The sequence below is a fragment of the Schistocerca americana genome, chromosome 2 (assembly GCF_021461395.2).
Source record: "Schistocerca americana isolate TAMUIC-IGC-003095 chromosome 2, iqSchAmer2.1, whole genome shotgun sequence".
NCBI classification, from domain to species: domain Eukaryota; kingdom Metazoa; phylum Arthropoda; class Insecta; order Orthoptera; family Acrididae; genus Schistocerca; species Schistocerca americana.
In genome coordinates, this window is record NC_060120.1 from 579303909 (window position 1) to 579329537 (window position 25629).

Genomic DNA, 25629 nt, shown 5'->3' on the forward strand with positions numbered 1-25629 from the left:
AAACATGTACAGTTCGATTATCCGAACAAACCAGTTTTCCGAACACCCATGTCACCCAATTACTTCGGATAATCGACGCTCTACTGTACTTTCAAATGAGCCTTACTAAAGACTGAACATGTGACCTCGCGCGCAAGGGGTTTCTGGTGTGTTGTTCTCCGCGCGCCTGGCAGGTCGGCCGCCCGCCTAGCGCTGGCTATTTAAGTGGCTGCGGCTGCGCGGCGCGCGACTCACTCTCGCTGCGGTCTGCCCGAGACGCGGCCAGTGTTACCAGGAGCCCCCGCCCATCAGCTGCCCGTCGCGGCATCATGAGGATCGCGCTGCTCGCCTGCCTGCTGGCGCCAGTCCTGGCTGCCTCCCGCAACAGGCCGGGGCCCGTCTCCAGTCTGCGTGAGTACAACGCTGCCGTCTCGTCTCATTAGCGTGCGCGTATGACTGAACACAGGGTGTGACATGCAGGGACCTCGCTTAATGTTTCTCTACGTCCTAAGCAAGTAGTCTCGCATTTGCTTACCTGAAGTTTACGTTACTGTGCAGCGTGGAGCACTACGGGAAGATTGTGTTTAACGTATAACTGCATAGTGCCTGGTTGCCAAAATGAAAGCAGTGGTGCATGTAAGACTCGCTGCCACAATTTCCATAAATTTGGGTAACTGGTTCTAAGGCAGCAAGTTGAAGGTTAGCTCGTGGTGTTCAAGTTCTGTACGGGCACTGTGTGACCCGATAAATTGTCTAGGCCTCATTTTTCGTTAACGTTTTTAAACTTGCAATTCTGAGTCCACCATATGAATGTGCCTGTGCAATGTGGAGCCCCTTTTTGGGTGCCAGTCATGTAATCAGTGAGGTTAACACCTCTTCAGTCCCAAATCATTGAAACTAGAGCCATTCTCGGTGCCAACGGCCTTCACATTTTCACTGTGTTATGAAATGATCCGGGGCACCACTTTCACCGTTGTTTGGTTATGCATTCACTTCCCGTCTATTTGTTTGAGAGCATGTTCAAAATACAGGCCTCCGAATTTTTTATATGAAAACTCTTACAGGTTTTTAAATAAAACAAGCGATATTAACATTCTACAATCTACATGTTTATTCTTCGCCGGCCGCTGTGGCCGAGCGGTTCTAGGTGCTCCAATCCGCAACCGCGCTGCTGCTACGGTCGCAGGTTCGAATTCTGCCTCTGGCATGGATGTGTGTGATGTCCTTAGGTTAGTTAGGTTTAAGTAGTTCTAAGTCTAGGGGACCGATGACCTCAGATGTTAAGTCCCATAGTGCTTAGAGCCATTTGAACCATTTTTTGTTTATTCTTCAAGTCTACATATTTATAACCATCTGCCGTTAATGTGCTCCGCATTGTAGCGTACAACATGGCGGTGTGTAACATAACTCTGTCGGTGCGTGAGAAACAGCGTGGAGCAACCTATCCTTCAGCATGACAATGCCAGACCACATACGAGAGCTGCAACAATTCGATGCCTTGGGTTCATCGTCATCGATCATCTTCCATACAGTACCCACTCGGCCACATCCGGTTTGCAATTCATTCCAAAACTTAGGTAACATCTTCGAGGACTTCACTTTGATAATTATGGAGCGGCACAAGCTGAGGTGAGGTTTTGGCTCTCTCAACAACGTCAAACATTCTACAATGACGGTGTCAACAAACTGGCCTCTCGTTGGGAGAAATTTCTTAGTCGCCATGGTTACTGTTGAGAAAAAAACATGTAGACATGAAGAATAAAGATGCAGAATGTTAATAACGTTTGTTTTATTTTAAAAAAACTTTAAGGGTTTTCACATAAAAAAATCTGGGGATTTAGTTTCCAGCACGCCCGCGTACCATTCATTAATAATCTGAGATGCAAGTAAGGTTAACAGATGATGCTGAAAAAGTCTACATTCTTCGACTTTGGTCGATAGTCTCCACTCCTGGTACCCATTCGCCAAAGTGCTCTCTCAACTGCAATGTTTAACGCCAGTTATGATATCCCCTGTGAAATGATACGCTTGCAAAACCCAAGTCGGATGAAATGTTGCGTGGTGGCATTGTATGACCGTACTATGGGTTTGCTGTATTACTTCAATGGTCAAGGCACCACCCTGATGACGGGAAAGTGCCATCCTCTGTTGACATCACCAGATTTGAATTCACTTACCCAGAAACAAAATTTTCATTGATACCGCAGATTAGTTACGACAACTATGTCACGACCAAATTCGGTATTTACTGCTACAGAGATCTCAGCAAGTTTCTCTCCTCCAGGGTTTGCATTACTTTATTCAATAGTTTCAATTCGTTCTGCCTTCCACTACTAGCCTTTTGCAGAAGGAACTAATTTTCACTTTACGCCAAAACCGATTGAGACTTAATAAATCGAGAACACGCTATGGTCGCAGGTTCGAATCCTGCCTCAGGCATGAATGTGTGTGATGTCCTTAGGCTAGTTAGGTTTAATTAGTTCTAAGTTCTAGGCGACTGATGACCTCAGAAGTGAAGTCGCATAGTGCTGAGAGCCATTTGGACCATTTTGAACTACTATGACTGGAGGTTACTCATGTATAGTTTTCATTTGTTTTCTTCACCTTCCTTGCACTATCTCAAGCACTATTTGTTGTGGTGGTAGGATTCATTGCGCCAGTCTTTTTTGTCCCAATATTTTCCTTGTCGACGCTATATTAAGCTAAGAGTACAAACTTCTCCATCCCCTAGTACTGTCGTGCATTATCCTCTTCACATGCATTTAACTTAATATTCCCGACATAAAATCAGGTTGCTCGACTTGGCAAACGCCCAAACGTCTCGCCCTGTAAGGCATTCACTAGACTGGTTCCATCTGACACCTTTCACTTTCCATTGCTGTCTCTGAAAGTGGCGTCATCTTCGTTTCTTGGGACTCAACTTGCGCTTCTCCATCAACTTTTCTTTCGCCTTGGAAAATAAATACAGCAAACTATCATCTTTTGTTGTTGCCTTATACTACCTGACGAATGTTCAGTGATGTTGTCAGATACAATATATCGTAATACATGAACGAATCACAGGTAAAGTATAGAGCTTTCCTCCAGACCTTCTCTTATTTCTATCATTTCTGGTTTTTGGTTTTCGACAGATAGCAAAGTTTTGCTCTAGAATATTTACTCATCACTTTTGCAAGCTCAGTCCAGCACTGCCTACATCACATTTCGTTTAGTTCACTTAGCCGTGATAAGACACTTTCCTTTTCTCAGCCACTACAATCAGTTACTTGCAATACATATCACATCATGAACAATCAACATCATTTAGATAACACACAGCTGTCACTAAATCTTCGCCGTTACGATAAAATACGGGCGATCTTGCTTAGAGGTAACGTAATGGCTTAAAGCATACAATAAACTGATCTTTCAATGACGGATTAATCTATCGCAGTTCGCTTATACATCTACAATTATAACTTTTTTTTAAGTCTTCGCCTTTTTTGTCTGACCTAAAATTTCATAATACACAATTTTATATCTACTGTCCATGATGAATTCATAACAGGCCATGATGACCTTTATAGCTTTACTTGCACGGACGTTTAATACAATGGAGTCTACCAGGTATTATACGTCAATTTCAAAAATTGTAACGTCTGTTCTTGTTTGACATACACTACTGGCCATTAAAATTACTACACCACGAAGATGTCGTGCTACAGACGCGAAATTTAACCGACAGGAAGAAGATGCTGTGATATGCAAATGATTAGCTTTTCAGAGCATTCAAACAACGTTGGCGCCGGTGGCGACACCTACAACGTGCTGACATGAGGAAAGTTTCCAACCGATTTCTCATACACAAACAGCAGTTGACCGGCGTTGCCTGGTGAAACGTTATTGTGATTCCTCGTGTAAGGAGAATAAATGAGTACCATCACGTTTCCGACTTTGATAAAGGTCGGATTGTAGACTATCGCGATTGCGGTTTATCGTATCGTGACTTTGCTGCTCGCGTTGGTCGAGATCCAATGATTGTTAGCTGAATATGGAATCGGTGGATTCAGGAGGGTAATATGGAACGCCGTGCTGGATCCCGACGGTCTCGTATCACTAGCAGTCGAGATGACAGGTATCTTATTCGCATGGCTGTAACGGATCGTGCAGCCACGTCTCGATCCCTAAGTCAACAAATGGGGACGTTTGCAAGACAACAACCATCTGCACGAACAGTTCGACGACGTTTGCAGCAGCATGGACTATCTGCTCGGAGACCATGGCTGCGGCTACCCAGACAGCAGCGTCTGCGATGGTGTGCTCAACGACGAACCTGGGTGCACGAATGGTAAAACTTAATTTTTACGGATGAATCCAGGTTCCGTTTACAGCATCATGATGGTCACATCCGTGTTTGGCGACATCGCGGTGAACGCACATTGGAAGCGTGTATTCGTCATCGCCATACTGGCGTATCACCCGGCATGTTGGTATGGGGTGCCATTGGTTACACGTCTCGGTCACCTCTTTTTCGCACTGACGGCACTTTTAACAGTGGACGTTACATTTCAGATGTGCTACGACCCGTGGCTCTACCCTTCTTTCGATCCCTGCGAAACCCTACATTTTAGTAGGATAAAGCATGACCGCATGGCCGGCCGAAGTGGCCGTGCGGTTAAAGGCGCTGCAGTCTGGAACCGCAAGACCGCTACGGTCACAGGTTCGAATCCTGCCTCGGGCATGGATGTTTGTGATGTCCTTAGGTTAGTTAGGTTTAACTAGTTCTAAGTTCTAGGGGACTAATGACCTCAGCAGTTGAGTCCCATAGTGCTCAGAGCCAGAGCCATGACCGCATGTTGCAGGTCCTGTACGGCCCTTTCTGCATACAGAAAATGTTCGACTGCTGTCCTGGCCAGCACATTCTCCAGATCTCTCACCAACTGAAAACGTCTGGTCAATAGTGGCCGAGCAACTGGCTCGTCACAATACGCCAGTCACTACTCTTGAAGATATGTGGTATCGTGTTGAAGCTGCATGGGCAGCTGTATCGGACAACCTGTTTGACTCAATGCTCAGGCGTATCAAGGCCGTTATTGCGGCCAGAGGTGGTTGTTCTCAGGATCTACGCACCCGAATTGCGTGAAAATGTAATCACATGTCAGTTCTAGTGTAATATACACTCCTGGAAATGGAAAAAAGAACACATTGACACCGGTGTGTCAGACCCACCATACTTGCTCCAGACACTGCGAGAGGGCTGTACAAGCAATGATCACACGCACGGCACAGCGGACACACCAGGAACCGCGGTGTTGGCCGTCGAATGGCGCTAGCTGCGCAGCATTTGTGCACCGCCGCCGTCAGTGTCAGCCAGTTTGCCGTGGCATACGGAGCTCCATCGCAGTCTTTAACACTGGTAGCATGCCGCGACAGCGTGGACATGAACCGTATGTGCAGTTGACGGACTTTGAGCGAGGGTGTATAGTGGGCATGCGGAAGGCCGGGTGGACGTACCGCCGAATTGCTCAACACGTGGAGCGTGAGGTCTCCACAGTACATCGATGTTGTCGCCAGTGGTCGGCGGAAGGTGCACGTGCCCGTCGACCTGGGACCGTACCGCAGCGACGCACGGATGCACGCCAAGACCGTAGGATCCTACGCAGTGCCGTAGGGGACCGCACCGCCACTTCCCAGCAAATTAGGGTCACTGTTGCTCCTGGGGTATCGGCGGGGACCATTCGCAACCGTCTCCATGAAGCTGGGCTACGGTCCCGCACACCGTTAGGCCGTCTTCCGCTCACGCCCCAACATCGTGCAGCCCGCCTCCAGTGGTGTCGCGACAGGCGTGAATGGAGGGACGAATGGAGACGTGTCGTCTTCAGCGATGAGAGTCGCTTCTGCCTTGGTGCCAGTGATGGTCGTATGCGTGTTTGGCGCCGTGCAGGTGAGCGCCACAATCAGGACTGCATACGACCGAGGCACACAGGGCCAACACCCGGCATCATGGTGTGGGGAGCGATCTCCTACACTGGCCGTACACCACTGGTGATCGTTGAGGGGACACTGAATAGTGCACGGTACATCCAAACCGTCATCGAACCCATCGTTCTACCATTCCTAGACCGGCAAGGGAACTTGCTGTTCCAACAGGACAATGCACGTCTGCATGTATCCCGTGCCACCCAACGTGCTCTAGAAGGTGTAAGTCAACTACCCTGGCCAGCAAGATCTCCGGATCTGTCCCCCATTGAGCATGTTTGGGACTGGATGAAGCGTCGTCTCACGCGGTCTGCACGTCCAGCACGAACGCTGGTCCAACTGAGGCGCCAGGTGGAAATGGCATGGCAAGCCGTTCCACAGGACTACATCCAGCATCTCTACGATCGTCTCCATGGGAGAATAGCAGCCTGCATTGCTGCGAAAGGTGGATATACACTGTACTAGTGCCGACATTGTGCATGCTCTGTTGCCTGTGTCTATGTGCCTGTGGTTCTGTCAGTGTGATCATGTGATGTATCTGACCCCAGGAATGTGTCAATAAAGTTTCCCCTTCCTGGGACAATGAATTCACGGTGTTCTTATTTCAATTTCCAGGACTGTATTTGTCCAATAAACACCCGTCTATCATCTGCATTTCTCCTTGGTGTAGCAATTTTAATGGCCAGTAGTGTATATCTCGCAAGGCTTGGCCACTCTTCGGCCGATTGGTGTAATGTTAGAAGATAAAAATTGGTATTTTTCGAAAACCGCCATTAGCTGAGTGACCTGTACCTAAATTAGTGTCAGTTATGTTTTTGCAAATGGATTACTTGTTTAACACTTTCTTCCCACCATTTGCCCCCATTACCTGTGTACCATAGTAAGCATTTGCCTCATGTTCTAACGTACAGCCACGACGTCCTTTGCAAGCCTCTTTATCCACAAGAACATTTAGGCACCGGAAGCCCAACTAGTAAACAGCTTTCCCTGCTTGGACAGAGTCCAGTGACCTCCACCCGAGGTTGGGGCAGGTCATTAAGAGCATTGTATATGAAGATGACCTTCTCCCTGGTAGAAACGCTCAGATTGCCACGGTAAGAGATACAACTAACTTCCTCGTTTCTTGTTTCCGGCGTACCAGCGAGACACCTTCCCGATGAAACACGTCACCGTGAAAATTCTTCCTTCAGTGTTCCAGCAACTTCCATCCATAATAAAGCAGAATTAGCTGTCACGCCAGTATGCTTACTTAATGTAGAGGTCGACCCTGTACTGACCAAAACCCATTTCTGTTTCAGCCGACTGGATTGAAGTATGTGGCAGAAACGACCCAGACCTTAACTTGTGCATCAAGGATAAACTAGTCAAGAACATACGCAAAGCAAAAGACGGTGAGTACTCATTAGTGGTTTTCACGTAGTTGCTAGGCTCTATATTACGCTACATAACACTAAGAAATCCGCTAACACGCTGAAATGTATTTCTTTTTGGTTTCCAAAGATTCTAAATAACTTGATTACACATCGCAATAGTTATTGAAAATTGTGTCTTTCGCGTTACTTGCGCATTTTAGAAACTATGAAATAATGTGGAAATCTACTTTCACTTTTACATAAAATAAGTTCTACTTTTTAGAAGAAACTTTCCAGACTTACTTCATTTCTGGAACGCTTCTTCTGAAAAGTGGAATTTATTTGACGTAAAAGTGAGGTGATACTTATCTAGATACGGAATCCGTTAGCTAAGTTTCAATAACTGCTACGATATGAATTTGCTCTTTCGTGTACTTACTTGAGAGTTAACCGTCGATAATCACTTCAATTGTGCAAATACAATTTCAGCTACTCTTCCCATTCTAATGGTGCCATTGGCCTTGACGCCCGTTACGTTACCGACATCTTGGAGGGAAAAATATTTTCTCACGAATTCCATTTATGAGACTTAGTTTTTCACAAATATCTCTAGCTACAGAATGTGGTAATGACAGGCGAGTTCCACTGTGAGCGTGCTGCAAATGCGGTATCTCTGGAAAGGGCTCGATCAAATACACTAGGTAATTTCGAGAGCTTTCGCTCACACGGCTACCCGGGACAAGGACACGCCTTGAGAAAAAAATTGTAAATCGATATAAGTAGGAGAATCCATAAGTTACGTTAGATCTTAGACAATATACGATTATTAAGCGTTGTGCATTGTCAATGGCGAAGCGCAGAAAAACACTTATAATTAATAGTGCATCAATTTGTGGAGCGATTTGACCGAAATTTTGTTGGGAAAACATGGCGGCGTTTGGTTAAAGTGAGATAAAAAATACTGGAAATTCAGGTCATAATAACCAGAGTAGGTTTAAAGTTCATTTCTACTGAATCAAAGTACAAACACTTAACAGTAGCTGTAACAGTTCCAGCGAGAAAAGAAAATGAAACGCAGACTAGTCACGGAAGATAAAGCTAATTGCTGTATCTCCTCAGTTTAGTTTGATTAAACGCCCCTACTTCAGGAGGAATCGCTGCATATATTGGTGAGTATCTCAAAAATCCGCTGTAGCTTTGGTATAAACATTAGGAATCAAGCTAACAACTTTTTCACGGTGTGTCATATCCCTACGAATTCATCTGTTCTGTGCAGTATGAAACATGTGTCTCAAATGCGCCATCAAACAACTCATTACAGTACTGAACTTCAGTTTTGGCTGGCTCTGACCACTATGGGACTTAACATCTATGGTCATCAGTCCCCTAGAACTTAGAACTACTTAAACCTAACTAACCTAAGGACAGCACACAACACCCAGCCATCACGAGGCAGAGGAAATCCCTGACCCCGCCGGGAATCGAACCCGGGAACCCGGGCGTGGGAAGCGAGAACGCTACCGCACGACCACGAGATGCGGGCGAACTCCAGTTTTCTTATAAGATTGACATAACTTTTCTGTTGTCTAGAACATAAAACAAAAGGAATAAAAGTGGCACAATGTGCGGTTGATGTAGGATGGTTTGCTTATCGTAAGGTGCATGAATTTCTTTTTTGAGCCAGACTTGCTTTGCCAAGTCTGTATAAAAATTAATGATTGCTCGATTTTTAGGATGTTGTTGTGATCTTCAGTCCAAAGACTGGTCTGATGCTGCTCTCCATGCTAACTATCCTGTGCAAGCCTCTTCATCTCCCAGTAACTACTGCAATCTACATCCTTCTGAATCTGCTTATTGTATTCATCTCTTGGTTTCCCTCTACGAGTTTTAACCCCCCCCCCCCCAAACTTCTTTACAGTACTAAATTGGCGATTCCTTGAAGTCTCAGAATATTTCCCACTAACCGCCCCTTTTTCTAGTCAGATTGTGACACAAATTTCTTTTATCTCCAACTCTATTAAGTATTTCCTCAGTAGTTACGTGACCTACCCATCTACTCTTCAGCATTCTTTTGCAGCACCACATTTCAAAAGCTTCTATTCTCTTCTACTCGAAACTGTTTATCGTCCATATTTCACTTCCATACATGGCTACCCTCCAGTCACTTTCAGAAAGACTATCTAACTCTTAAATCTATACTCGATGTGAACAAATTTCTCTTCTTCGGAGATGCTTTTCTTGGCATTGCCAGTCTACATTTTAAATACTCTCTACTTTGGCCATCATCAATTATTTCGCTGACCAAATAGCAAACTCCATACAAATACTTTCAGAAAAGACTTCCTGACACTTAAATCTATTAAATCTATACTCGATGTTAACAACTTTCTCTTCTTCAGAAACGCTTTCCTTGTCATTACCAGTCTGCATTTTATATCCTCTCTACTTCGACCATCATCAGTTATTTTGCTCCCCAAATAGCAAAACTCCTTTACTACTTTAAGTGTCTCATTTCCTAATCTAATTCCCTCAGCATCACACGATTTAATTCGACTACATTCCATTATCATCGTTTTGCTTTTGTTGATGTCCATCTTATATCCTCCTTTCAAGACACTGTCCATTCCATTCAACTGTTCTTCGAAGTCCATTGCTGTGTCTGACAGAATTACAATACCATCGGCAAACCTCAGACATTTCATTTCTTCTCCATGGACGCCAATTCCTAATCCAAATTTTCCGTTTGTTTCCTTAAGTTCTTGATCAATATACAGATTGAATAAAATCACTCTCCTCTCAACTACTGCTTCTCTTTCGTGCCCTTCGATTCTTATAACTATCGTCTCGTACTGTACAAATTGTAAACGGCCTTTCTCTCTCTGTGGTTTACCACTGCCGCCTTTAGCATTTAAAACAGAGTTATCCAGTCAACATTGTCAAAAGCTTTCTCTTAGTCAACAAATGCTATAAACGTAGGTTTGCCTGTCCTTAACCTATCTTCTATGAGAAGTCGTGGGGTCAGTATTGCCTCGCGTGTTCCTGCATTTCTCCGGAATCCAAACTGATCTTCCCCGAGGTCGGCTTCTGCAAGTTTTTCCATTCTTCTGTAAATAATTCGTGTTAATATTTTGCAACCTTGACTTTTTAAACCGATAGTTCGGTAATTTTCACACCTGTCAGCGCCTGATGTCTTTGGAATTGGAATTATTATATTCTTCCTGAAGCCTGAGGGTATTTCTTATACCTGCTTCATAAATATTCCTAACCAGATGGAAAAGTTTTGTCAATACTGGCTCTCCCAAGGCTATCAGTAGTTCTAACGGAATGTTGCATACGTCCGGAGCCTTGTTTCGGCGTAGGTCTTTCAGTGCTCTGTCAAATTCTTCACGCAGTGTCATATCTCCCATCTCATCTTCACTTACGTCCTCTTACGTTTCCATACTATTGCCTTCAAGAACATCGCCCTTGTATGGACCCTCTATATATTACTTCCACCTTTCAGCTTTCCATTCTCTGCTTAGGACTGGTTTTCCATCTGAGCCGTCGATATTTATACAGGTGGTTCTCTTTTCTCCAAAGGTCTCTTTAATTTTCCTGTAGGCAACATCTGTCTTTCCCCTAGTAATATATGCTTCTAAATCCTTACGTTCGTCCTCTAGCCATCCCTGCTTACCCATTTTGCACTTCCTGTCGATCTCATTTCTTAGACGCTTGTATTCCCTTTTTCCGTGCTTCATTTACTGTGGTTATTTTTCCCGAGGGAGTGCAGCTTTACTGGCATGGAGAGCTGCATCAAACCAGTCTCAGGACTGAAGACCACAACAACAAACAACATATATTTTTCCTGTCATCAATTAAATTTAATATATCTTGTGTTTCCCAGGGATTTCTACTAGCCCTCGCCTTTTTTACCTACTTGATCCTCTGCTGCTTTCACTCTCAAATCTACCCAGTCTTCTTCTACCGTACCTGTTTCTTCTGTTCTTGTCACTCGTCCCGTAACCCTCTCTCTGAAACTCTCTACAACCGCCTGTTCTTTCAGGTTATCCAGGTCCCAGCTTCTTAAATTCCACCTATTTTGCAGTTTCTTCAGTTTTAATCTACAGTTCATAATCAATAAATTCTGGTTAGATCCCACATGTGCCCTGGAAATGTCTTACAATTTAAAATCTAGTTCCTAAATCTCTTTCTTACCATTATCTAATCAATGTAAAATTTTCCGGTAAATCCACGTATCTTCCACGTGTACACCCTTCTTTCATGATACTTAAACCAACTGTTAGCTATGATTAAATTATCCTCTGTGCAGAATTCTATAATGCGGCATCCTCTTTCATTCCTTTCTCCCTGTCCACATTCACCAACTATTTTCTCTTCTCTTCCTTTTATTACCATCGAATTCTGATCCCCATGACTATTAAATCTTCCTCTCCCTTAACTATCTGAATAATTTCTTTTATCTCATGGTACATTTCTCCAGTCTCTTAATGATCTGCAGAGCTACTGTGTTAGCTGTGCGCTTCGTGTCTATCTTCACTACAATAACGCGTTCAGTATGCTCTCCACAGTAACTTATCCATTTTCCTATTTTTTATTCATTATTAAACGTACTTTTGCATTGTCCCTGTTTGATTTTGTATTTATGAACCTGTATTCACCTGACCAGAAGACCTGTTTCTCCTGCCACCGAACTTCACTACCTCCCACTAGATCTAGCTTAAAGCTATCCATTTCCCTTTTTAAATTTTCTAACCTGCCTGCCCGGTTAAGGGATCTGACATTCCACGCTCCGATCAGTTGAACGCCAGTTTTGTTTCTCCTGATAACATCCTCTTGAGTAGCTCCCGCCCGGAGATCCGAATAGGGGACTATTTTACTTCCGGAGTTATTTTACCCAAAAGAATTCCATCTTGATTTAACCATACAGTGGAGCTATACGCCCTCGGGAAAAATTGCGGCTGTAGTTGCCCCTAGCTTTCAGCCGTTCCCCAGAACAACAAGGCCACTTTGGTTATGTTACAAGGCAAGGTCAGTCAATCATCCAGACTATACCCGTGCAACTACTGAAAAAGCTGCTGCCCCTCTTCAGGAACCACACGTTTTTCTGGCCTTTCAGCAGATATCCCTCCATTGTGGTTGCTCTATGATACAGCTGTCTGATTCGTGGCGGTTGAGGGGGGGGGGGGGGCTAAAATTTCTAGAAAGATTCATAGACTCAACTCGAAGTTTGACAGGTACCTTGTGTCTTTTGATTCATGAGACTGTAGCCTATTGCAGAGTCATACTAGGCGAATAAACTACACTGAAGAGCCAAGGCAGCTGGTACACCTGCCTAATATCGTGTAGGGCACCCGCGGGCGCGCAGAAGTGCCGCAACACGACGTGGGGTGGATTCGATTAATGTCTGAAGTAGTGCTGGAGGGAATTGACCCTATGAATGCGGCAGGGCTGTCCATGAATCCGTAAGAGTACGAGGGGGTGGAGATTTCTCAACAGCACGTTGCAAGGCATTCCAGATTTACTCAATAATGCGAAGAATACGACAGGAAATCGGCTTTTGAGTGGAACCACACCGGCATGCTCGTTAAGTGGTTCTGACGAAACTACAAAATAGACGCTCCTTACAACGGAGACACTCGCCTACGTGTGTAACCCCTTTCGTGCATATTGCACTATGCCCTTAACATGTATTTCACTTTTGTCCCAAGCAACAGAGATCGCTAAATGTGACAGAAATTAACATCGCCGCGAATGATAGCGGAAACTCTTCCAGAAGTCCGCCATCTCATTCAACATCAATCGTACAAAATCATCACTTTCAAATATGCCTACTAATGTATGTTGCGTTACTGTGATGTCGTTTCGTTTATACTGGATGTATTAGAGAGACACGTATGATCTCAAAAAAGTATAAAAAAGTATAACTGACATTCTGCCGTCCTCAGAAGCCAGGCATTCAGACATGATTTAAAATATAAGCGCGGCATCCAGTAGACTGGAGTTTTCTTTCTTTGTACAGGATGGGCTGGACTGGACTTTGTTTTCCACTTGTAAGGCTGTGGGTGAGTGGGTCAGGCAGGCCGCTGGCAGCGGCGGGGCAGAGAAATCAGGCTGCCTGTCTGGAGCAACAGGCTGAGACAAAGACAGACTGAGAGAGAGAGAGAGAGAGAGAGAGACGGACAGAGTGGAGGAGGCGGAGCGGAAGAAACCGTTACACCGCAAACCGCAGGCGCCGGCCACACAATGCCTCGCGTCGCCCATTAAGCACTCACTTTCTTTCGTTGAGGTTGCCGCCACGGATAGCCGAGGCAGCAGACAGTGCAAAAATACGTGTCGCAACCACCAGGTCACTCTTGTTACTTATATTTCGTATCAGAGCTCTGTAATGAGGTATAACAACACAGCTGGTAACTGCTGCTACGAAACCGTTAGAACCGCGTAAGCTGTTCTCATTTGTTGGAAACGCATAATTACATGCTGCAGTAAAAAAGTTAACCAAACGCTCATGTCAGAATCTCAGATATACAAGAATGAGTAGCATGCAGGAAATTCACGAAATTTTAGTACAAGGATTTCGGGCTGAATCTCTGGGTTTTGCCGTCACTGATCGGGAAAATGTTCAAGGATCCTTCTATTACAAGGTTTTTTTTCCCCCCAAGACGTATAATTCGGTCTCATTCCTTTCGCGGGTGTCAGGCGGGAAAAAGACTTTCATTATCATTATAACAGATGTAGCCAATGGCCTTGCCTCGCTGAACACAGCAGTTTTCCCTAGATCACCGAAGTTAAGGGGGAACGTTCATAAAAAAAAAAACTATTTAAAAATGCATCAACTCTACGATTTTGAAAATACGGCAATGAAATTTTGTACCGTGCTTTGCATGAAATTAACAAATTTACTGTTAAGTTTCTCGATTTATATATATTAAACTTTTTATGTAATTTAAAAAATTTTATTTGCAAAAAATAATGTATGTACCTTTTTCGCAGAAACTATTCGTGAGATTTCTACAAAATTTTCTCTTTTTAATCTCTTTGCATATAGTAAGCTTCTCTCATCAGGTTTTTTTAACATATCGAATAGGAGAGTTTTAATAATCTTTAATTAAAATTTTGTAGGTATAAAATAAAATTCATGCAAAATTCTAAGCAATTTTCCGCATATTCAACTTATTCTCAGAATTTCAAAATGTACTCTTGAGACTGCATTTATTGTGTTTATAGAAATAAATGTACAAAATTTCTAAATTTTCAGGAAATGGAACTTAAAGTTCAACCTAACGATTTTTCATATGTGACCTCTTCAGAAGGCCCCATATTTGTACTCAGGGTCCTCTTGCCCTTCAAGGATTCTCTTCTGGTTTTTTGTGTTGTGGCTTCTTTCCTTGACCCGGTCTTCAACTGACGCGCCGTAAATTTATTTTTCTCAAGATGTCTTGAGTGAAATTTCCTGGCTTAAAGCCCATTCTCTCCAACACCTTCATCCTTCCGAGGTTCCCATCATTAAATACAAGAACTAAATCATAAGTTGCAATTCCGATAACTGTAGCAGATGAAAATGTGGTTTTAGGGTATCGTTTCCGTAGGAGTGAATTTAGCGACTCATTTGTTTCTAATATACGGAACAGAATCACAGATGATGTATAAAACCAAAGAGTAGAATGTATCTCGTGCACGTTTGCTTGGAAGTGACGCAGGGAGTCGTTGTTCACCTAGCTAGTATTGAAATATTGCTTTAAAAAGTGTCAATGGAAGGAGTCGCGTCACACATTTAACCATTTCAAATGGCTCTAACATCCTAGAACTTAGAACCTAACCAACCTAAGGAAATCACACACATCCATGCCCGAGGCAGGATTCGAATCTAGCCAGCCGTTGTGGCAGAGCGGTTCTAGGCGCTTAAGTTCGGAACCGCGCGGCTGCTACGGCCGCAGGTTCAAATCCTGCGTCGGGCATGGATGTGTGTGATGATGTCCTTAGGTTAGTTAGGTTTAAGTAGTTCTAAGTCTATGGGACTGATGACCTCAGATGTTAAGTGCCATAGTGCTCAGAGCCATTTGAACCATTTTATTCGAATCTGCGACCTCAGCGTCGCGCGGTTCCAGACTGAAGAGCCTAGAACCACTCGGTCACATGGGCCGGCTATGCGATTTAATTATTGAAACTTTGTGAACTTATTTTCCATGAGTTTTACTAATAAATAAAAAATAAATTGAAAATTTAAATTTTTTTGCAATTTCGTTAAGGTGCCCCATTAAGCAACGTTGGGCATGGTCAGCACTTGGATTTGTAACTGGCTGGGTACGACACATGCTGTTGGCTGCTTTCCCTGCCTTTACGGCAAAGCGGAGGAGCGGTGACGACGCAATCCCCTCATCGCCAGTCATAGTGCCAATGCCATTGATTAAATTTTAAACCTCTTTGCATTGTCTCATACAGTGATTCTGTTGACGATATCATTCGTCCTTCGGATGGGGACGTTACGGTCGGCGGCGCTCTTGATACTTTTCGAGAGGAGCAGGCATGTCCCGGCACTGGGTTCAACTCTCCATCTTCTGTCTTCATCATCCAACACGAACATTACACAATACTACACACACACACACACACACACATCACATTCATCTACACTTACCATATACACACGACTCTGTCACTTTGTGAAGGAAAAGTGCCAGTGTACGCGAAGGATAGGAAAACCTTCCCAGTTCGTTGGCTGAACCTGTCCTTTGGCGTCTTCCAGTTAGCCTTGCCACACGAATTTACTTTATTAGACTGGAGGTAGTCAACAGAAACAGCTCGTTTCCTCTTAGAAGGTCGACTCTTAGAAATTTAACACCAAGTCCTTCGGTCAGGCACAGCTTCTTTCTGCTACCGACTTATACAGTTTAATGAGCATCTCTGTGGCGTTCTTGCACGGGACTGCAAGAAGGCCCAGGTCATAGCAATCTATGAAAAGGGTAGAAAATCGGATGCACATAATTACCGGCCAATTTCACTGACATCGATTTGTTGTAGAGTCATGGAACATATTTTGTGTACAGACATAAAGGCCTTTCTAGACTCTGAGAAGCTCATCTTCAGAAACCAGCACGGTTTTAGGAAACAGCGGTCATGCGAGACACAGCTGGCCCTCTTTGTGCATGATATACAACAGGCTCTAGATACCGGCTTCCAGGTTGATGCCATATTTCTCGACTTTCGAAAGGCGTTCGACTCAGTTTCGCACTGTCGCTTGCTCCAAAACGTGCGCGCTTACAGTCTATCCGATGACATTAGCGGTTGGATAGAAAGTTTTCTAACAGACAGAGAGCAGTATGTCGTCCTGAATGGGGTGACTTCAACAGAAACAAGGCCACAGGGCAACGTACTAGGTCATAAACGATCTTGTTGATGGTACTGACAGCGCTGTTAGACTATTTGCCGATGAAGTTGTAGTCTACAGAAAATTAGTATCACACGAAAGTTGTGAAAAAAATCAATGAGGATTTGCAGAAAAAAATGCGTGTGTAATGAATAGCAGTTATCTCTCAATGTTAGTAAGTGTAATCCACTGCGTATAACAAGACGAAAATCCCCATTAATGTACGAGTACAAAATAAATGCGCAGTATTTGGAAGCGGTAACATCGGTAAGTATCTGGGTGTGACTATTCGAAATGACCTCAAATGGAATGATCAGATTACACAAGTAACAGGCAAGACGAACTCTAGTTGCGGTTTGTTGGTAGAATACTGAAGCGATGCAGTCCTTCATCAAAGGAAATTGCTTCCAATATGTTAGTTCGTGCAGTCTTAGAGTATTGTTCGTCTGTTTGGGACCCTTACCAGTTGGATCTGATTCAAGAGATTGAGAAGGTCCAAAGAAGAGCGGCGAGATTCGTGACTGGTACATTTAGCCATCGTGAGAGCGTTACAAATCTCATAGAAAGTTTGAAGTGGGACACACTTACAGATAGACGAAGCGCTAAACGGAAGGGGCTGCTCACTTAATTCCGAAATCCGATCTTCGCCGAGGATGTAGAGCATATATTATTACCATCAACTTCCATATCGCGCATTGATCACCATTCAAAGATAAGGGAAATTAGAGCTCGTACTGAGGCGTTCAGACTCGTTTTTCCCTCGCGCGATCCGCGAGTGGAACAGAGGGAGGGGGGGGGGGGGATATGACCTTTGGCGCGAATTGTGCTCTCCGCCACACACCTCTTGGTGGCTATCGTAGTATATATGTAGATGTCGATGTTCAGTCAGCAGGGGACGAATCGTGTTGCTCGTATCGCAACTCTCTTCCGTTTATACGATTTCGCGAGCGTCCCATAATGTTTATCAGTACTGGGAAGAGGAACGGATCAGAGCCTCGTGCACCGCCTCCTTCGTGCATCCAATTCTTTATCGTTCTTGTAATATCTCTTACTATGGTACCTGGATTCCACAGCTATCTTTACGTGGTCGCTCCATCTTCAATAACCGCATGTGGATGGATATCCTTAGTTGTTTGAAGCCTGAGACAGATTGCAGTAATTGTTCGGCATTAATGAAATCGGGCGAGTTCTCCTGTTTATGATTATTACGTCTGGTTACATCGGCGGTCAGCTTCCACTTACAGCACTATGTCTTGATCAGCTGCAGATTATCCTACGCTTTAATACCACTTTCCTATTTATGCGATATTTCCAATTTACATCGGGCCGTCAAGGAATAGCCTCATAAAGCTGCCTTCATTTGTTTGAATAAAAGTGTTCACTAAAATTTTAGCTTCAGTAACGTCATTGTTGTGTTTGGGTTTTACTGAAGAGTAATGAGCACGTGTATTTTTTCTCTTGTAGCTTGCTGTGGAAATAGGTTAGCGACTGGGCTATGAAACATTTGTTGATGTCAGGATTGCCTTGCAATGTCTCTTGAAAAGAAACATTTCGAACTCAGCGAAGATTACCAAGTTCACGGCTAGGTAATCTCAAAATCATTCTCCGCCAAGATGATCAGAAATCAACTGAAACACGAAAACATGTTCTAATAGTCTCACAGAAAACAGATCTTCGAACACCCGTTTCTTGTTTGAGTCTGCTTCTTACAAACCACACGTGAAATGCAAGTCAGCGACCTCAACCAAAGAGCATAAATTATTTTAGTTCTCATTAAAGACATAGTCTTATACGCAAACACGCCATACACACTACTAAAACTACCATAACCTTTTCTAGGGGGAAGGAAGAAAATCGCCCGTGTTCTCTTGAAAGGAACCATCCCGGCATTTTTGTATTTCCAGCTTGCTGAGTTAATAACAGAACAGCAATTTGTGTTATCCATTTCGATGTAGAAAACAGCCGAAGTTGTGAAATTCAGGTACTTTTATTTAACTGGTGACAGTTTTCCGGTATCGAAAGCCATTCTCAAATCATCCAGACAGAAAAAAAGGCGTTTCCGTTACAGCACGAAAACCATATTAAAGCTGTGCATACTTGTACCTAAGTCAAATTCTTTAGCGAGCATTGGCAGGACAAACATAGAACTGACGCCCGAAACTGGTCATTAGTTAAATGAAAAGAACTTAATTTCGCAAGTTTGGCTGTTTTCTACATCAAATCGCGGTATTGGCCTTATGTGATTTAGGGGAAACCACAGTAAACGTAAATCAGGAGGCCGAATAGGCGATTCCGTCCTGCAGATCGCGAGTCCTGTGCCTCGCCAGCCACTGCGCTGTGTCGCTCGTTCTTAGCTAAGGTCAGCACTTCCACCACGAATCTGATCTGAGTCCTCAGCGTGCTCACGTGCGTTGTAGTCGGGGCAGCAAAAGCAAACTGGATACTGTTCTACGGAAGGGCTATCTGCACATTCTTCAGTAGTAGGATAATGACAATTCTTACAGAGTTTGGTCGTATTAATATACCTCTGGAACACGTTTATCAGCCCTAAACTGTTCTAAAGACCATTGACAATCAGTTTAGAGAAAAATTAAAACAAAAAACATTCTTTCTTTTACTGCTTGTACCTTCGCTGTTTAGGGCGTTAGTACCGTAAACAAATTTTATAAATTTCGTATCATTCATTACTAATGACAGTCAAATTATGTCTGAGAGCCACTGAATTCTATACATTGCATTAATTGCTCTCAGCATAGTCAGTTATTGTAAAAAGCAACTAACTAATGTGTCACAGTCCATGACGTCAGAGTGAGCAATGGCAGTAAACGAAAGCGGGCTCCATGTTACAGTAGACTAGAATAGAATAAGCTATCGCTTGGTGCATCAAAATAACAGTAAAGTGTAAAGCAAATGTTTACTCAGCAAAGTGTATCGGAAATCAAGAATTACTGACGCTCTAATACTCATTTGCGGAGTGCGAACAACAACTAGTTCTACTGTAGTGTAGGCTTGTACGGAAGCGAAACTTCGACGATAAAGAGTTTAGGCAAGCAGGAAATAGGGGCTTTTGAAATACACTGCTGGCCATTAAAATTGCTACACCACGAAGATGACGTGCTACAGACGCGAAATATAACCGACAGGAAGAAGATGAAGTTATATGCAAATGATTAGCTTTTCAGAGCACTCACACAAGGTTGGCGCCGGTGGCGACACCTGCAACGTGCTGACATGAGCCGGCCAAAGTGGCCGAGAGGTTCTAGGCGCTACAGTCTGGAACCACGCGACCGCTACGGTCGCAGGTTCGAATCCTGCCTCGGGCATAGATGTGTGTGATGTCCTTAGGTTAGTTAGGTTTAAATAGTTCTAAGTCCTAGGGAACTGATGACCTCAGCAGTGAAATCCCATAGTACTCAGAGCCATTTGAATCATTTTTTTGCTGACATGAGGAAAGTTTCCAACCGATTTCTCATACACAAACAGCAGTTGACCGGCTTTGCCTGGTGAAACGTCGTTGTGATGCCTCGTGTAAGGAGGAGAAATGCGTACCATCTCGTTTCCGACTTTGATAAAGGTCGGATTGTAGCCTATCGCGATTGCGGTTTATCGTATGGCGACATTGCTGCTCGCGTTGGTCGAGATCCAATGACTGTTAGCAGAATATGGAATCGGTTGGTTCAGAAGGGTAATACGGAACGCCCTGCTGGATCCCATCGGCCTCGTATCACTAGCAGTCGAGATGACAGGCATCTTATCCGCATGGCTGTAACGGATCGTGCAGCCACGTCTCGATCCCTGAGTCAACAGATGGGTACGTTTGCAAGACAACAACCATCTGCAGGAATAGTTCGACGACGTTTACAGCAGCATGCACTATCAGCTCGGAGACCATGGCTGCGGTTACCCTTGACGCTGCATCACAGACAGGAGCGCCTGCGATGGTGTCCTCGACGACGAACCTACGTGCACGAATGGCAAAACGTCATTTTTATCGGATGAATCCAAGTTCTATTTATAGCATCATGATGGTAGCATCCGTGTTTGGCGACATCGCTGTGAACGCACGTTGCAAGCGTGTATTCGTCATCGCCATACTGGCGTATCACCCAGCGTGATGGTATGGGGTGGCATTGTTTACACGTCTCGGTCACCTCTTGTTCGCATTGACGGCACTTTGAACAGTGGACGTTACATTTCAGATGTGTTACGACCCGTGGCTCTACCCTCCATTCTATCTCTGCGAAACCCTATATTTCAGCAGGAAAATGCACGACCGCATGTTGCAGGTCCTGTACGGGCCATTCTGGATACAGAAAATATTCAACTGCTGTCCTGGCCAGCACGTTCTCCAAATCTCTCACCAATTGAAAACGTCTGGTCAATGGTGGCCGTGTAGCTGGCTCGTCACAATACGCCAGTCACTACTGTTGATGAACTGTGGTATCGTTTGAAGCTGCATGGGCAGCTGTACCTGTACATGCTATCTAATCTCTGTTTGATTCAATGCTCAGGCGTATCAAGGCCGTTATTACGGCCAGAGGTGGTTGTTCTGGGTACTGATTTCTCAGTATCTATGCACCCAAATTGCGTGAAAATGTAATCACATGTCAGTTCTAGTATAATATATTTGTCCAGTGAATACCCGTTTATCATCTGCATTTCTTCTTGGTGTAGCAATTTTAATGGGCAGTAGGGTATGTTGCTGAAGAGACATGCTGAAGAGTATATGAGTGAACCGTATAGGTAATGAGATATAATGAGTCTAACTGAGGAGAGAAGAATTTCATGGCACAGCTTGACTGAAGAGATGGTTTGATTGGACATGAAGGAATAGTCAATTTCATGATGGAGGAAAGTGTGGGTGGTAAAAAATTTACACGGGGGAGAAAGGTGCGACAGCAGCAGTAAGGGTGAAATGGATGTGCGTTGCAGCAGTTATGCGAAGATGAAGAGGCGTACACATAACAGACTAGAATGGAGAACTGTAGTAAAGCAGTAGCTGGACTGATGCCCATTACAACAAAAACAACAAGAAGTAAATGGTTCATGGAAGGAGAAACTAGTGTAGAGCTATTTAACTGAGCTATAACGTTTGAAAGACCATTCATCGATTGAAACAAGAGCTGTTTCCTTGTAGATCAGAGACCACAATACGGATCCTACATAGTACAACAATGTCAGGAAGAAGGAAAGAAGTAAGTAACACTGAGCAGCAGTGCGATGTAATAGGCATCCCACTTAGACTGGAAACCAGATAGCTACCCTCGAACACACACACACACACACACACACACACACACACACACACACACACACAAAAACACACACACACACACACCCGTACGTCCTCCCCCACCAGACAGGTCACAATAGTTTTCACCAAACATTCAAAATTAGCGCCACACTGAACAGAAACAACACGATAACAGGTGATTCGGGACAATAAAATAGCGCCTCTCTATGAGTACAGAGATGTAAGCGTTTACTCGAATCCGATTTTGTGCACAAAAAAGTCGAAACAGATGAGAGTGGAACTTAAAAACGAAGTGGAAAACTGCGTATACAATGGCAATACAAAAAGAAAATCGACCACAGATACGCAGTTGGACGAAATCGGTAAGGTCAGTGAAATACGCAAGCACTACTCTCGAAACAGCATTACAAATATAAAAAAAAATTCTTTACGACTACTTTGTAGATGACTTGCTATCAAAACGATAAAAAGGCATAAAAGCAAATTTTTTTAATAAGTAATGCAGTTTCAGGTGAGCACTCGAAACAAATTAATAAATACACATGTTGTAGTTTTTAAGATTTAACCAAAAAAACAATTGTGAACTTCGTGGGATATTTTAAGAAGTAAATGGAGACCCAGAGAAGATGACACGTAGGTGTCGAAACATAACTGGGCAAACAGAAAAAGAAATACTCTGTATTTTGCGTAAGACTAAGCTTAACGCCCCCCCCCCCCCCCTCTCACACACCCACACACACACAAACACACAAAAAAGAAAAAAAGAAAGCTTAAGTTCTTCCAACAATTTTGGTAACCTGTATTTTGATACGGCTACGTTCTGCTTCAGTCTAGTGAATGTATTTCGCACAAACACCCTCGCTTGCTGAACGCCTACTGCACCTCAGAGAGCAGACAACAGACATTGTACCGGTAGTTAAGGTGACCGCGACCCGTTATAGAAGGAAAGCTATTGATGCACTCGTAATACACTTCGTGGAAACGCGTGCCTCAGGACGCCGTGCAGCGTTTGACCTTGGAGAGTGCGGGGACAGAGAAGAGCGAGAGCGCATTAACTCAGACAGCGGCGCGGCTGTCAGTCGGAGAGTGAAAGCGTGGGAGGCCGGCCGGCCTCAGCCCGCGGGCTTCCGTCAACACGCCGCGTCGCAACGCGCGGCCCGCTTACGGCAGGCGGCGGGAAGCAGCCGAGCAGCTGGCTCTGCTGACAATCACATCTGATGGCGCGACCGACAGGAGAAAACGTGGGCGCGCCAACTCAGCGACGCCTCTGCAGCGTCGTCTCCGAAGAAATATTCTCATCAAAGGAAGTTTACTGTACGTGAGGAAGTACTTTCTCTAGCGGCTGACTGAAGGCTCTCCATCACTGCAGACAGTGCTAACACTCTGTGTCATCACACTGCGTTCTCATGGTGAGGCCGTAGTCAAGGAGGGGTGGTATCGCGCACCATACAGCCTGACAACCAGGACCGTTGGTCCCGGGTGCCATTTCAGCTCATAGTAGGATCCCTTTGCCTGTCATCCACGACCCCCTCACAGCACAGGGCTTCGTCGACGATGTTCTACACCCCGTTATGTTGCCCTTCATGACAAGCCATCCTGGACTTAAATTTTGCAAAATAGTTCCCCTTGCGCACGCGGAGAGAGTTTCTACTGCTTGTCTTCGTACTTACCAAACCCTGCCTTGGCCAACGAGGTCGCCGGGTCTCTCCCCAACTGAGAAAGTTTGGAGCATTATAGACAGGGCCCTCCAACCAGCTCGGGATTTTGACGATATGTAGCGTCAGTTAGGAAGAATTTTGCACAATTTCGCTCAAGAGGACATGCAACAACTCCAGCTATCAATGCCAAACTGAATAACTGTTTGCATAAGGGCCAGAGGTACACCATCACGTTATTGACTTGCTCAGTTTGTGAAACTCTATCTTTTGGATGAATTGAAGGGCTTATTTCAATAGTGGTATAAGTTCATTTTTGTTCATTTTAAGATACAGAGTCCTAAAGTTAAATCAGCGCTGAAAAATCTGCAGTTGAGATACCAGAAATATTCAAGCATATGGCTTCTTGCTAGAGATGAACCTTTCTTTCTGTTTGTTTGGATCATTAATGTCAGAAGCACTGTAATCAGAAAAGTGGAGGTAATGGACTTGTACCACTATTGAAATAAACCCTTCAATTGTTCAATTTTTCTGAAATTGTAATCGTTTGTTTGTCTGTACATGTACATCACATCTACCGATTCCCGTCTCATTCGGATGATTCCTTCGTGATGCGTCGTTTATTTATTTATCTGCATATAGATTTATTTATTTATTTTGAATGTATTGCAGTTGTAACAGATGCTAACGAAAACGGGAGGAACGAAGAGGACGAAATCCACTGCAGGTACATTGTCTGTTTCTGACGAATATTACACCGAAATCACTGACCTTGAAGCCCATACCGACGAACAGGTTATGATCAACAATATATCACGCGTCATGCAGTGAGAAACAGCAGCGAAGTTTTGCATTTAAATTAGAACGCTGGTGTACAGGGTAGCGATCAAGGACTGTACGTCTCTACCTCTTCTCACCTTGCTGCTCGAATTAACGCACCATGGTACAAATGTGGCAATGACGAAAATATATCAAAAAATTAACACGATGTTATACTTTATCCGATCAAAAACATCCGGATACTTATCAATTCCAGAATATCTACCGAAAACTGATCAAAAATTCAGTCTTAACCGATCACTATCGACTGACATTCCTATTAAAACTGTCCCCCACCCACACTCCATATTCTGCTAGTTACTACTCATTGACTGGCTAACTTAACACGTACGTGTATGGCAGTTACGAGAAATTATGCCTATCTCTTGGCGGCGCGATTATTGTACGATGAGGTCTAAAAAGAATGACATGAAGCCCTTCCAACACTTGACCTAATTCCTTCCCTCTGCCATACTTCCATTACTACAAAAATTCCAGTTTCTTTGAAACCATTGATTCCAACAAACCTCATTTCTTGACCCACAGGTCAGCCTTCGTCTGATAAACTCAAATGGTTCAAATGGCTCTGAGCACTATGGGACTTAACTACTGAGGTCATCAGTCCCCTAGAACTTAGAACTACTTAAACCTAACTAACCTAAGGACATCACACACATCCATGCCCGAGGCAGGATTCGAACCTGCGACCGTAGCAGTCGCGCGGCTCCGGACTGCGCGCCCAGAACCGCGAGACCACCGCGGCCGGCGTCTGATAAACTGTTTCAGTTGATATTGCTAACCAAATTCTAGATTATAGGGAGTGATTTTGTTCGGCAGGCATCTCGGAGCTGGGCGTGCCGCCCCTGGAGCCGTTCGTGGTGCGGGAGATGCTGGTGGAGTACCGGCAGGGAGACGTGGCCGGCAAGATGCTCATCAAGAACTCGCGCACCCACGGCCTCACCGACGTCATCGTCGGTGATGTCAGGTACTGTACTCCGACCGGCCTGGTGGTAATACACCCCACCCCTACACTAAACAATACGTGTTTTTTTTCAGAAAGATTCATCTGGTTCCACAAAACTATGTCTTCTACATGAACGAAGATGGAAACTTGTGTTAGATTTAGGCTTACATATCAAAATTAAAAGTTTACTTTGACGCCAGTTGTGACTTTCTGAGTCAGGTGGTTGCTCCATGATATTGTTATCTAGTTAACGAAAACAATGTAGGGCTACTCGTGACGACGTT

The 25629-nt window shown here is 44.2% G+C and overlaps 1 protein-coding gene across 1 annotated transcript in view; it reads left to right on the forward strand.

Moving 5' to 3' along the window:
* The first annotated feature begins 237 nt into the window (after positions 1 to 237).
* The window catches only part of LOC124595532 (protein takeout-like), an 87352-nt gene continuing 61960 nt past the window's right edge, over positions 238 to 25629 (forward strand). Inside the window, exons 1-3 of the mRNA XM_047134299.1 lie at positions 238 to 390; positions 7236 to 7328; positions 25219 to 25366. Coding sequence (XP_046990255.1) covers positions 309 to 390; positions 7236 to 7328; positions 25219 to 25366 — 323 coding nt within the window. The 5' untranslated portion in view covers positions 238 to 308. The remainder of the gene's footprint in view (positions 391 to 7235; positions 7329 to 25218; positions 25367 to 25629) is intronic.